The sequence below is a fragment of the Takifugu flavidus genome, chromosome 4, assembly GCF_003711565.1.
Source record: "Takifugu flavidus isolate HTHZ2018 chromosome 4, ASM371156v2, whole genome shotgun sequence".
Lineage (NCBI taxonomy): Eukaryota > Metazoa > Chordata > Actinopteri > Tetraodontiformes > Tetraodontidae > Takifugu > Takifugu flavidus.
Genome location: NC_079523.1, coordinates 856,237 through 870,134, shown reverse-complemented (window position 1 = coordinate 870,134; position 13,898 = coordinate 856,237). Strand labels below are relative to the sequence as shown.

Below are 13,898 nucleotides of genomic sequence, written 5' to 3'. Positions count from 1 at the left end.
TGTTAAATTCATTTAATGGATTAAAGGTCCAAATCAGGAGCAGCGACGTGCACGAGACCCAAAACGTGTCCTTGGAAACGAGAGGAGAACATTCTAGCAGTTACTAAGGTGGAGCGCTTATATTGAATCAGCCTCCAGATGTTTTCTACAGGAGGATAGAACCTCAGAAGTTTAGAGTATAGAAGTATTTAAAGTACTGACCTAGAGCACCACAGTAGCCTGGGAGCCTTGAACACTAGGACGCGACACGACAGTCGTACAGGAAGAGCTCGTATTTCCTGTCTAATTTGCGCTCAATCGGCTGCATTTCCACAAACGGGACAGTTCAGAACCGGGTGGATTTGAGCTGCTACAGATGAAACTGAGCTAAAATCCTGTCGAATGCAGCTTTGAAGCCGTCGTGGGTCCGAACATCCTTCGTTATTGTGCTGCTTTTGTATTCATGTAGAACGGACGCCCCCCCCCCCCCCCCCCCCCCCCCCCCCCCCCTGGTGCTGGTGCACATTCACGCATCTACGAGGATCTGGGACGGAGCCAAATTGATATTTCAGCTGCAACCTTTGCTCAGGGGAAGCGCAGCTTCAAATTCTGCAGCTGATCTGCAACAATAAACTTCTGGAACGGAAACACGCGTCCAATTCCTGCAATCTGTATTCTCACCACAAGATGCTGCCAAATCTTACACACTGAAGCTTTAATGACAAATAGAGCAACAATTTTAACAAATACAGAGGATACAAACTGAACTGGCGGCTAGTTAGCTAGGTAGCGTCCTGCTAATTAGCATTAGCCTAATGGCGTTGTTGCACAGAGGTGACAGCTTGATGAATGATCATAATGAACACATGAAATGACCTGAACCAAAGCTGTTCTGTTTGAGGAAATGCAGATCCCGTCGCCATGACAACATCAGGCGTCAGCGACTGTTGCACACTTTGGATCAACACTACAGTGTGTGGGTAGAGTAAAGAGCGGTTAGCTCCAGTAGATTGAAACTATTCTACCATTCATGTTGACAAATTTAGACTGTAACACTGATATAGTTTGGGAATATGCAAGTTAGAAAATAACCTTTTAATACATTGTTTCATGCAATTACAGTTCTTTTCTTTGACAACCGTGTTTGTGTGCAAGTTGCCGTCCCTCAAATCCACGTGGACTCACAATACACAGAAACACTGAGGGAGAAATGAAGAGGGACAAGACACACACACACACACACACACGCACACACGCGCACACACACACACACACACAGCTAACACAACTGTCACAATGGAAAAACCACCAGATTGCAAATGCATATAGTAAAAAAGTAAATCCATATTGCACATCCGCTTAAAAAAATCCACCTCGTAGTCTTAAAGCAGATATCGACTGACCTCTGAAACTGATATTAACTAAGAAGGACGAGTGCTTGTCTGTCATCGTCAACAGAAAAATAAGCCCACACCCGCCGCCGTGGACGCCGCACACAGGACGACCGTGTGGTGCAGCCACACATCCCATAATATGTCAAACGCGTGGTTGATATAAGTGATAATTCGGGACTTTTGCACAGTGATGTCCGTGTGTGGCTGCTGGAGAGACGCACAGTGGACCCGGAGGGGGACGGGGGACGCTCAGCCAGCTGAGAGGTTCCAGGCCCGGAACGGTCCCGCCAGGAACAGTCCCCCCGGCACGTGTTCAACAGACAGAACCTCCACTGGACCTTACAAACTAGAGACGGCAGCCGAGCAGCCGGTACCGAAGGTGGGACATTCAGATGTTCCCCGGTTCCCTGCGGAGGTTCCGTATTCCAGAGGAGAGCGTCCGCAGGCTGCTGCCCGTGGCCTCCAGCAGGGGGCGCCTCCTCGAAGGCAACCAGGAGGTTCCATCTTCTTCGGATTGCTCCGGTAAAATACCGAGCATCCGAAACGCCGTCAATACTTCTAACGATTGGAATAGTAATTAGAGTGTAATAACAGTTGATATTATTTTATAAACACTATGCACAAAGTACACAAAGGATTTTGTGACTAAGTCAGTAACTGCTTGCGTTATTGGCACGTTTGTCACTGCTAACAGAGGGATCACGGAGAGCTGCGAGCTACTTCTACAGTCCACACCTGTACAACCACCGAGGGTCCCACAGTGTCCCGGATCCTCCTCCTGCGGACACAAACGTTCTAACGTTCTACACGTTCTAAAATAAATGTTTCATCCCGTCGCCTTGACCCGCTGAGGAGGAACAGTCGTCGTGGTCTTTGTGCGCCGAGCAGGCAAAAGGTGACGGAACCGGCGAAGAAAAGTGTTGATGATGAGAAGGAGCCGTCCACCGTGGACAGAAGGGGGACGGATCAAGCTGAAGGAGGCACAGGATCCGTCTCCCGTGAGCCGGAGCCACCGTCCGGGAGCGACGTGAGTCCAGTTCCGGAGGCGCTCAGACCACCGTGCTGATGCCGCTGTGCTTGGATTTGGTGCTGCTGCTGGTCTGAGAGGGCGCTGGTGGCGGCCCGTGGTGGTGGGGGGGGTGGGGGGGGTGGCCCCCGTGGCCGTGGGCGGCGTGAGGAGGGTACGGCTGCTGCTGGCCTTGAGGTGGGGGAGGGTGATACTGGTGAGGGGGGTGCTGCAAGTGGGCCGGCGGGTGATAGTGGTGGTGGTGGTGGTACGGTGGGGGGTTCTGGGTCATGTGGCAGAACTGGGCGTGGTGAACGGGCGCCGGCGTGTCTGTCTCCCCTCGGGCGGTGTGGTGCAGGTTGGCAGGGTGGGGGGTGTGGGAGATCAGGGTGGGGTGCAGGGTCTGAGGGGTGGGGCTGGGGGACTTCAGCCGCCTGGTTCCAAACAGAGACCCGAGCAGCGAGGACGAGCTGGGCAGGGATTGGCCGCTGTGGCGGGACGGGCAGTCCCGGCTGGAGGGGGGCCTCCGCCTCATGTGGGGGCTGCTAATGATGGAGCCCTGCAGGAGAGAAGACAGTCGGATCAAAGGGACACGGCAGCGGGACGCACACACACACACACACACACACACACACACACAACACACACACACACACACACACACACACACAGTGTGTGCACGTGGCAGCCACAGCCGATCTTACAAGATTGCCTGTGTAGCCTTGTGGAAATCTTCCATTTCCTGTTCCAACTGACTGCTTTTGTGTGTGTGTCCCTCCTGACGTCCTGTAGTCGGTGGACACAGTGTGCACGGCTCAGTGTGCACGGCTCAGTGTGCACGGCTCAGTGTGCACGGCTCATCAGGCCGCGACATCGGCGCCGTCATGGCCGCTCCCTCACACTGCTGAGGCTCACGTCACTCATGGAGATATGTGCCCAAGTTTGGCATCTGTGTGTGTGTGTGTGTGGTGTGTGTGTGTGTGTGCGTGCACGGGACTCGTAACAGAGGGTCAAATCAAAAGGGGGCCGTGGGGGCGGAGCCATGCAAAACATGCAACTATTGACGGTTCGTGTTAAACGGTTAAACCAGTTTCTTGCAGCCGGTTTGAAGCGATGATGAAGCGACAAAAGAATCGAGTCGAACTCAGGAACGAATCAGCCAAACGTGCAACAGCGACGCGGCGGCGGCAGAGACGCCAGGTGGGCGGAGCCGCGCGCAACGACCGCCTGCGTCGCAGAACCTGCAGGAAGCGTCGGAGGTCGGAGGCCGGGAGGGCGAAAGGTCACAACCATGCTGACGTCGTGCACGTGCATCAGCCGGCGGGAACGCGCCCGCGGCAACACGACACAACCGGAGAGAAACGGGAGATGAAAGGAGATGAAAGCGCCGCGGCGCGGCGGCGGCTGCCTACTTACTTCCATATTGCTGTCTAGTGATCCTGCACTGCTGCGTCTTCCACGCTTGCCTGCCCAGAACATGTAACACCACAGATTAGAGATGCCCAGAACAAGGGAGAGGAACAGGGGGGGGCACATTCCTACTGTCTAACTGCGTCTGAGGCAGAGGAGGCACACGAAGACCACATGGAAACAGGAAGAAGCGTCGGCGCTACACGGCCTCTGGGATGTTCTCGCTACGTGACGACGCGGCCGGCTGAGGAGCAGGAATTCTGGCCGCACTATTCTGGGCCCGGACACATCTAAGCCTGAGCAGCACCTCCAGCCCAGGAGCCACAAACACCTCCTGCTGACTGGGAGCAGGAGCTTCATTCTTGGAGTGTGTGTCCGTTTGTGACCCTCTACACTCACAACCTAACGCTGGTCCCCCCCAGCGACACCGCCGGGTCACGTCCTGGTCCCAGGTACCAGCTTTACCCCTGATGCTGTTGCCACAGGCAGCTGAACCTGCACAGGAACGTGACCCTCAGCCGTGTCTCCAGGCGACTGGACCTCCAGCCAGCATGCAGCTCCGCTCCTTCTACTGTGTCCTACCTGCTTCAGACAGGTCCCGCAGGGAGCTGCTCAGGGCGCTCCTCTTCAAGCCTTCGCCGATGGCGTAGCTGTCGTCCAGGCTCGCCCGGCTCAGGTTGCCGTTCCCCGTTTCCTTCTTCAAGCCTGAACTCTGGGACATGCTGGGCCTCACCAGCCCCTTCTGCTTCTCCAGCTCAGCTGTGGAGGACATGGACCAACACCCTGAGTGAGTGAAACCTGCTGATCCCCTTCGTCCCCGGGACAACGCTGACGTCCGCACTCACACTCTATCCTGTACTTCTCCATTTCTTGGACTTCCGCGATAGATTCACGCAAATCGTCGGTGAACTTTTTGCGGTCCTGAGGATTGGGGGCGTTGAAGTTGATGAGCACCTTCGTGTCGGCTCCAGGGATGGCTGAGGTCAGACGGATTCCGTTGGGATAATCTAAAACCAGACAGCAGAGCTCACTGGGGATGTTGGCGGACAGACGATAACGATAATTATTCACTTCATCGGCACAAACTTACACTGATTCTCAAAGAGCAACACTTGCATGCCGTAAAGCGAGAAGGACTGCCGGAAGCTGTACGTCACAGAGTTCTTCTTCTTTTGGAAAATCTTTGTAACCTACAAACAAAAGGCAGAAGTTTAGGCTGCTGGAGCAGATCTCCGAGGATCCAGGACAAACGTCTGCTGTACCACGAGCAGGTCGTTGAAGAGAAAGATCTCCCTCTGGTGGAGGCCCAACTTCTGGGGTTTGTTGGGGTCAGGAACCTCAAAGAGTCTGCAGTAACAGACCAGCCTCCTGTGGGGTAACGACAGCACCTGCACACACAGCACAGAAGGAGAACCAGAAGGTCCGCTTGGGCCACACTGCAAACATTCATGTGGCTCGACAGGAAGGAGGAGTAATACTTACACAGCCCAGCCCGTGATGTAAGGAGCCGATCTATGAGACGGACACACACACACACAACACACACACACACACACACACAGGTTATTTTATGGATTAATTATGGATTAAAGCTCCAGCTTCTGCTCATTTTGTGACACAAAGTGGGTTTAAACTGAGGAAATTGATGGTTGATGGTATTGGTTCTGACCCGCTGGTGCTGAGATGTTCTTCATCAACATCCGCAGCACAGCGACTCAAACTTACGGGCTTTTTTCCAACGATGAGTTTCTCCACCTTCTGAACCTGGGACACGTGGTCTTCGTTAGTCTTGAGCTCCCGTTTGCGGATCCGCTCGTAAATGCCTACGAGCATCTCTCGGGGGATGTCCTCCCCATCATCCACTCCTGTGGGAGGGCGAGAGGAAAAGAGAGGAGAGGATTCAGGCGCCATCGTGAGGAGCCTCCCAGTTAGCTCCCGGAAGGCGTCACCACACGTGTTTGTGACTCACGCGTCCGATCACGTACCTCGGAGGTTCTTCACAAAGTCCTCCAGCTTCATCTTCCTCTCAGGCTTTACGTTGGGACTGTACATGTCGGTGTTGAGGAGGATGATGGCGAAGGCCAGGATGAAGATGGTGTCAGGGTTCCGGAACTGCCGCACCACCCCGGGGTTGCAGATGCAGTAGCGTTGGCTGTAGAGGCAACGTCAGACAGGATCACACCAACATGAACACAAGCATCCTGGGAGTGTTCTCCACCAGAGCTGCAGCGCTTGGACGCAGAACCTCAGCTCTCATATCAGTTTCCATCTGGACGGCTCGACTGGCGGCCGCTGCGCAGTTGCTTAGATACAATGACCACACAGACGGGCGTGATGGCTGCCCGCGGATACCCGGGGCACGACAAACATCCGCAACTTTAACGAGAACGTGGCACTTGAGATTGCATGCAAATTTCACCCAGCACTGTTTCCTAGCAACAACAAGGTGGACAAGCTCCAGCAGCATCAGGGCGGCTTTTCTGAGCTTCCCAAAGGTTTTGGTATCAAAAGTGTCCTATCTGACCATCGGAGCAGGTTCACTCCCGCTCCTGCTCCTCTACTCCCCCCTCTAGTGTTTGATGTTTGGCAGGAACATTAGCAGCAGAGCTGCTATTGATCGTTCCACTATCTGATCTGCAGATGGGTGCCGCTCGCCCAGGCCGCAGCACTGAAACCTGCCAATAGAGCCTTCAGCCCCGAGGCGGATCATTAGCTTCAGATTCACCATAAAGTGACTTCACCATCATATCTGTGGTGTCTGCAGGCCAGCTCCAATAATCAGCCGTGCTATCGCTGCCATGGCGATGAGATGGGCCTGAAATGTCAGAGGTCGCGACTGGCTGACGGAACAGGGAAGCTCTGCAGCTGTGGGGCAGATAGTGTGGGGCAAACAGCAGATTCTGCTCCGACCTGTAGGCCTCGATCAGCCGCTCCACCTTCTGCGCCTCCCCCTGAACGCGGATGTGAGCCTGGAATTTCCTGAGCGCCTCATCCAGCTCCATGGCCGTGAAGTCCATTTCATCCACCACGCAGCTGAAGAGGAATAAAATGAAAGTTTCATTCCTTCACATTTAAAACATCTGAACAATGTTTAGGAACCAGATCCTCCTGCTCAGGGTGTCAGCAGGCTGATCTTATCTGAGGGACGGATTGTGACGCAGGACTCCGTCCAAGTTTACGCGGCTTTGATGAGCATTTTACAAAACAGAGGCCTCCTTTTAAAGACGATGATGAATCTGCGTTTATCTGAGCATCACAGCTAATCCCCCAGTGGATTCCACTCTGTTTATTTCCTGGATGTAACTCATTACGTAGCCCCGGAATCTCAGCATAGACTCGAATACGTGCAGATTACTGACGCTCAGCTCATTCTGCAACTGAATGATGGTTTATGCTCGTTAGGCAGATACAATTAAAGACGTAGAAACATCCAAAGCGAAAGCAGGCTGTGAGATTCCTGCTGCGGGGAACTCACTCAAGGACGTCCCGATTAAACTGCTTCTGTCTGTTTCCCAGGAACTCGCCAATCATCTGCCTGCTCAGGCCTTTCCTCTGGAGCAGGAAGTGAGCCACGCCCACAGGAGTGTCTGGAACAAAGCTTCGCTCTATCAGATACTGGATGCCTTTCTCTGGTTTTCTGGGGAGGGAGAGAGAGAGTCAGAGATTACCCCCCTACTCCGAGCGTGAGCCACACGAGGGACAGGATTGAGGCAGGAAGGGAGGCGGCAGCGTTGGGAGGAGGTGTCCGACGCGTGGCGTGACACCTACTTGTTGAAGAGGTTTAGGCCGATGCGGTAATGGCGCTTGCGTATGATGTCGTTGCTGAAGGCGGGCGAGTCCCAGCTGTTGCGCGTCTCTTTGTGGTACGTCTGCTTGCTGAGCGTCTGCTCCCTCAGGCTGTCTCTGGACGAGGACTCGGAGCTGCAGTTGATGGTGTCGTTGGAGTTGGAAGTGCTGTTGATGCTGTCGTTGTCCCCGTCGGAGAAGTCCGACTCCGACTTGCTCTGGCGGTTGGCGGTGCCGTTGATGGCGAGGTGAGCCTCCAGCTGGCGCGGCCGATGGAGGGAGGCGTCGTCGTCTCTGGGGGGCCCCGGGGCGGGAGGCTGTGGCTGACGTGTTTGGGGCTGCTCTGCTGGTTGACCAGGCTCCGCTCGTAAGCGCTCTGCCTCTTCAACGAGCTGCGATCGGAGCGGTCGCTCAGCTCCACGGAGCTGTCGCTGGGAGGCTCGATGGTGAGCAAAGGGAGGTGGTCCACGCGCAGACGCTGCTCCTGACACTCCAAAGACGGAGTGCTGCGGCAGCTGGTGTCCGTGTCCCCCTTCTCCTCCTTGTGAGCCAGGGACCAGTAGTCCTGGGAAGCGCTGAGCGAACGCTGGCGCAGGTCCGACTCGGCGCTGGAGTGCTGGTCCACGGACTGAGACAGAGGCAGAGGCGGTGACAGTTCTTCTTCGTCGATGTACAGGGTGACGTCGCTGTAGGACGCCGTCATCTCGTCCAGCTTTCGATGGTCCGCGACGCTGTGGGAGGGCTTGACTGGGCAGCACACCTCTCTGTCCAGGTCCTGGTGGAGCCTCCTGGGCTCCGTCTGGCCGTCGTCGCCGTGGAGACTGCGACAGTTCAGAGCGTCGTCGATGGACTCGGCCAGAGATTTGACCTGCCTGGAGAAGGCGTCCTCCAGCTCGGTGATGGCGTCGCTGAAGTCGCTCTGTGTCGCAGGAGCCTTGGCCTGTAGGCACATCTCCCCCCCAGGCTCCGTCTGCACCCGCGGTCCCAGTTTGGTTCTGTCGTCCGTCAGCGAGACTTGCTTTCCCTCGAAGTAAGAGCTGTGGACTTTTTCAGGTCCTTCGAAGGAAAACTGCATTCTCATATTGGACAAGACGATTCTTCTGGACATACGGTTCTCAGACATAGAACTTCTGAGACGCTCAAAGTTCTTGTTCATCTGGTACTGACGGAAGGCTGTCTGGATGGTGCGGGCTGCGTGCCGGGTTATGAAACGCCCACCATATTTACGCTCTAGCATCTCCACCTGCAGGAAGAGAAGGAAGAGAGTCAGAACTGAGCCTGGAGGAGACCTGTCCACTCCATCCACTGATGGACACACTCATCACTGACCCACTGAGTTCTCCTCAGTATTAAATGGTTGTACTTTGTGGTTTTTAATGGTCTGCTGTTCTCCAGAATATTCATTGTTAAAGAGCAGACGGCCATCTTGCACGGGGACCCTTTTCCAATCTTCTCCATCCCAGAAGAAGCTCGGAGACACCATTCCGAACAAACCAGAAGTTGTGTTTTCCCACCAGACTCCCTCCTGGGTGACAGCTGGGACCCGCCGAGTCTCGTGGCCTCAAGGGCTCTCGGCGAGGACAGATGGCTGCTGGTGCGCAGCGAGCACGGAAGCATGAAAGTGTGAAATCCACATCAGACAACAGCGGGAAAAGGAAAGCAAAAAGGAACATTTCTCCTCCGACCTCCAGGATCACTTTTCTGTCCGACTGATCTGCTGTCAGGTCTGAAGAGCGTGGAGCCACAAGACTGCTGAGGATTCACTTTTGACGGATCTCTTTTTGACCCAGAAACGGAAACGTTTCATCGAAGCGTGAGCACAAAAAGCAGGAAATGTGTTTTTATTGACCGAAAGGCTTTTAGAAAAGAGAAGTCACGGAAGAAAAGAGAAAAAAGAGGCTCCAAATCTCCCTCTAGTACTTGAACTAATGTCTGATGTAGAAAGCTTTGTAGGGAAGTGCCTGTACCTATCTGAGATCTGAGGGAAACGAATAAAGAGATGAAAGATTTGCACACCTTGAGGAACTCTACAGGCTAGTAGAGACACCACAACCAGCTAAAATCAGACCTTTAATCTTTAATCTCTCTGTGTGAGAGACCAGAGTCAGAGCCAAAGTCTCCCCAGGTCTCTTTACAAAGATGTTCAACAGGGTTGTTATTATCCAGACCCACCTGCTTGTCCTGTAGGTCCGATGAGAGCTCGTAGCTCTCCGACAGGGAGCGGGAACGCTTGATGGCCTCTTCCTCTGCCTGTTTACGGAGGATGGACTGGGAGTGCTGGAGCTTCGGGCGCCGAGGCCGCTGGTGACCAGGCAGGAAAAGGTGTCCGTAAAGTTGGCTGTCGAAGTGGTCGGGCGCCAGGCCTCCGCTGTGGGTCACTGGGACACAACTGTAGCCAGCGCTGGGGTCCACAGAGGCGCCCACCTCACTGCCCGGGGCATCTCCTTCCACACTGAAACACACACGCAGCGCCGGCTTAGGTTGGATGAGTCATTTTCCTGAGGTCATGCACTGTTGCACGGCTGTGTGCTTGAGCAAGAGTCATGTGACAGGAAAAGTGAACTTTGCTTCTGCTGTCGGGGTATAAATAGGAGTGAGAGAATTTATAGCAATAGTGTTGGTGTGATCAGCAGCTCCGTCACAGAGCTCTGACCTGCTCCTCTACAACGCTCACATGACCACAGCCACACCCAAAACTCTGCACGGTCCCAGGGCGGCAGGCAGACAGACAGGGAGACAGGCAGGCAGACAGGCAGGCAGGGAGACAGGCAGGCAGGCAGACAGACAGGCAGGGAGACAGGCAGGCAGGCAGACAGATCCTTCTCCATTAGCCATGACAGCAGCAACAGCTGAATGAATGTGACAGACAGGTAGGCAGGCAGGGAGACAGACAGGCAGGGAGACAGACAGGCAGGGAGACAGACAGGCAGGGAGACAGGCAGGCAGGGAGACAGGCAGGCAGACAGACAGGCAGGCAGACAGGCAGGCAGGCAGGGAAACAGGCAGGCAGGCAGGCAGGCAGACAGACAGACAGGCAAGCAGGCAGACAGGCAGACAGACAGACAGACAGACAGACAGGCAAGCAGGCAGACAGGCAGGCAGACAGACAGGCAGACAGACAGGCAGACAGGCAGACAGACAGACAGACAGACAGACAGACAGACAGACAGGCAGGCAGGCAGACAGGCAGACAGGCAGACAGGCAGGCAGGCAGGCAGACAGACAGATAGTCAGACAGACAGACAGGCAGGCAGACAGGCAGATCCTTCTCCATTAGCCATGACAGCAGCAACAGCTGAATGTGATTCCTGCCACAGCTTTGATCCCTCTGCAGATTTAATCATTCCTTTCATCAACATCACATCAGTCCGTCTCATCACATGTGCCCGACCTTCCGACGAGACCAAAACCGAACCAGCATCCGTCAGCTCTGAAAATGGGAATCTTCAGGAATGTTCCGAGCGAGCAGCGCGACTCTTAAGCAGCCTGTCGGAGTAAGGAACATGCTCACCGGCCGTCTGAGTCCAGCTCCAGCTCCAGATCAGAGGAGCAGCCTAAACACCACATCCTGCCCCTACAGGTCCCTCAACATCCTGGTCCCTGTCCCACCGCCCCCAGAGGAGCGAGCAGCTCTACATCCCAGTTACCAGCGTGTCTGTCTGACCCTTCTCCGGCTCTCCTTCCTTCACGGCCCAACCAGGAGGGGCAGTCACAGGAAGAGGGGGGAAATTCCTCCCAAGGAAATTGGGTCGCGCAGCAGCAGGAGCAACTGTGCCCCACAGATGAGGGGAGGGCAAAAACAGGAAGGGGCAATAAGTACGATGTAAAAACGGACGCGAGCCTGAGCTCCACTTAGTAGCGGAAGAACGTGGGAGGCAGGGATGAGGCTGAGGGAACCGCCTGGGTCACTGCCCTGCTGCAGCTGTGGAGAGGTGAGCTTCTACCAGCACAAGTGGGAGGAGCTTCACCTGGATTAGATTAGATCTTTAAACACAGCAAGATGGGCCAGGGTCTTTACAAATGCCCTTTAAGGGGCACAAATCAAGTCTGGCCATAAAAATAGGACACAGCTGCCGTCCACCTTGTCAGGAGAGACTTCCTCGTCCATCCCATCACTTCGCCGTTTCCTCCGAGGTCCTTCATAGTCCCGAGGACCCGTCTCTTCCGTGTAATGACATCATTACGCCGTCAACCGAAGAGAAGCTGAACTGAAACAGCCGAGTCACCACGAGCAGCTTTGCTCTGATGTGATCAACCCTCAATGGAAGCGAGGTTCTTAAAGTGTCCTCACAGCTTCTGCAGGTTGGCAGATGTTTGCTGCTTCATGAAACAACCCACTCGATGGGTACAATAATCCTAATTGTGGGTAGTTGTGGGAAGAATAAGGAAGAGGTGGCTGGAAGTGTCAGAAATGTGAGCAGCTACAATGCAAAATTAAAACAATTATCACTAAAATCAACTAAGAAGTGCTCATTTTTTGCTTTTGAATTACAAAGCTGAGGACATCATTTTAGAGCTCACTCTTCTTGGACTTGAAGTGTAGGGGCACTTATCGGCCACTAGGGGTCGCGCAATGCTGGTGAACGTTGAAAAATACTTGTGGAAAAGGTGTCAGTTCACTTGACTGGATAGTCCATGACAGGCATAGAAAAAAGATTCCATATGGATTAGCGTGGTAGCTTTGTTAGGGTTGACATGCTACATCTGGATGCTCATTGGCCTTCAGATTAGACACAACCAAAATGTTATAACACAGTACTAAGATGAGGTCACTAATGTTCACTTTCATTCATTGCTCTTCACTCCGATTGCTCCACATGGAGGTTCCAGAACACAACAGCCTTTGGCTCTTCCAAGGACGGGGACAAACCCACCACTCAGAACCCGTAGAGACACCGAAGTGAAACAACACAAACTACCAACCTTCAACTAATCTGGAGAACTTAACTAAACATCAGCTGCAGCTTCTGCAGTTGGTTGGACAGGATGGGACAGCTCCAGTCCAGCTCCAGTCCAGCTCTAGTCCAGCTCCAGTCCAGCTCCAGTCCAGGTCCAGTCCAGCTCTAGTCCAGGTCCAGTCCAGCTCTAGTCCAGCTCCAGTCCAGCTCTAGTCCAGCTCCAGTCCAGCTCTATTCCAGCTCCAGTCCAGCTCCAGTCCAGCTCCAGTCCAGCTCTAGTCCAGCTCCAGTCCAGCTCCAGTCCAGCTCTATCCACTATGCACTAGTCCAGGTCCAGTCCAGCTGTAGTTGAGGTCGAGTCCAGGTCGAGTTCAGGTCCAGTCCAGCTGTAGTCCAGCTCCAGTCCAGCTCCAGTTCAGCTCCATTCTAGGTCCAGTCCAGGTCCAGTCCAGCTCCAGTCCAGCTCTAGTCCAGCTCTAGTCCAGCTCTAGTCCAGGTCCAGTCCAGCTCCAGTCCAGGTCCAGTCCAGCTCTATTTCAGGTCCAGTCCAGCTCCAGTCCAGGTCCAGTCCAGCTCCAGTCCAGCTCTAGTCCAGCTCTAGTCCAGCTCCAGTCCAGGTCCAGTCCAGGTCCAGTCCACCCCAGCTGAAGCCAGAACTGCTCCTCCTCCATGGCTCTACCACGCTGCCTATAGCCCCCTGGGCTGGAGAGGAGGCCCCTCCCACTGTGGTGATCCATTTCACATATTGAATGGAACAGGTTTCACCCAGCGGAGCCAAAAATAGCATCATTGACAGAGGCGTTATTTTCTGCTCTGCTTGCTAAGTAAATTGAGTGAGCGGGACAGTTGGAGACAAACACGTCTGCGGCTGCAGCATCACTGATTAATAAAACATGGAGATTGATAACGGAGAGCACCGCGGAACCAGGGACAGGTATTTTCAACAGGCAGCTACCTGATTTAATCACACTCTGAGTTAAGGAAAATTTAAGGCCACACACATGATTTAAAATCTGCAAAAATGGGAGATTCCCGAACAAAAGATTCTAATTAAATAGCTGGACTGCTAGCTGTTGCTGCTATATGTGGAACAGAGGGGTCATGGTGGCTCCTTTTGTGCTAGGTTGTGGTATTAATTACATCTCATTATCAGGTTTGACAGCCCAATTCACCTTCATCAGGAAGCAAATCTAACTGCACAGATGCCCCCAGAACAGCTGTAATGCAGCTGTGGATCCTCTTGATGCTACAGTGACCCGAGCGGGCGCCAGCGGCTCGCTAACACTGTTGGATAACAGTGCAGAAAAGGTTCAGATGGTACAGCAAAGATGGTCTCCAGCTGCACGCAGGCCTGGAAGAGAGCGAGCGTGGCCCAACCAAGACCCAGGCCCCCAGGCCAGGCCCCCAGGCCAGGCCCAGGCCCCG

The 13,898-nt window shown here is 54.1% G+C and overlaps 1 protein-coding gene across 1 annotated transcript in view; it reads right to left on the bottom strand.

Annotated features, from left to right (window-relative positions):
- Nucleotides 1-677: 677 nt before the first annotated feature.
- The window catches only part of iqsec1b (IQ motif and Sec7 domain ArfGEF 1b), a 71,801-nt gene continuing 58,580 nt past the window's right edge, over nucleotides 678-13,898 (bottom strand). The window contains 14 exon segments of the mRNA XM_057029168.1: nucleotides 678-2,938; nucleotides 3,796-3,845; nucleotides 4,372-4,548; nucleotides 4,635-4,796; nucleotides 4,880-4,979; nucleotides 5,052-5,177; nucleotides 5,272-5,301; nucleotides 5,515-5,654; nucleotides 5,775-5,941; nucleotides 6,700-6,822; nucleotides 7,265-7,426; nucleotides 7,558-7,879; nucleotides 7,882-8,818; nucleotides 9,748-10,027. Of these exon segments, the coding sequence (XP_056885148.1) occupies nucleotides 2,423-2,938; nucleotides 3,796-3,845; nucleotides 4,372-4,548; nucleotides 4,635-4,796; nucleotides 4,880-4,979; nucleotides 5,052-5,177; nucleotides 5,272-5,301; nucleotides 5,515-5,654; nucleotides 5,775-5,941; nucleotides 6,700-6,822; nucleotides 7,265-7,426; nucleotides 7,558-7,879; nucleotides 7,882-8,818; nucleotides 9,748-10,027 (3,292 nt within the window). The 3' untranslated portion in view covers nucleotides 678-2,422.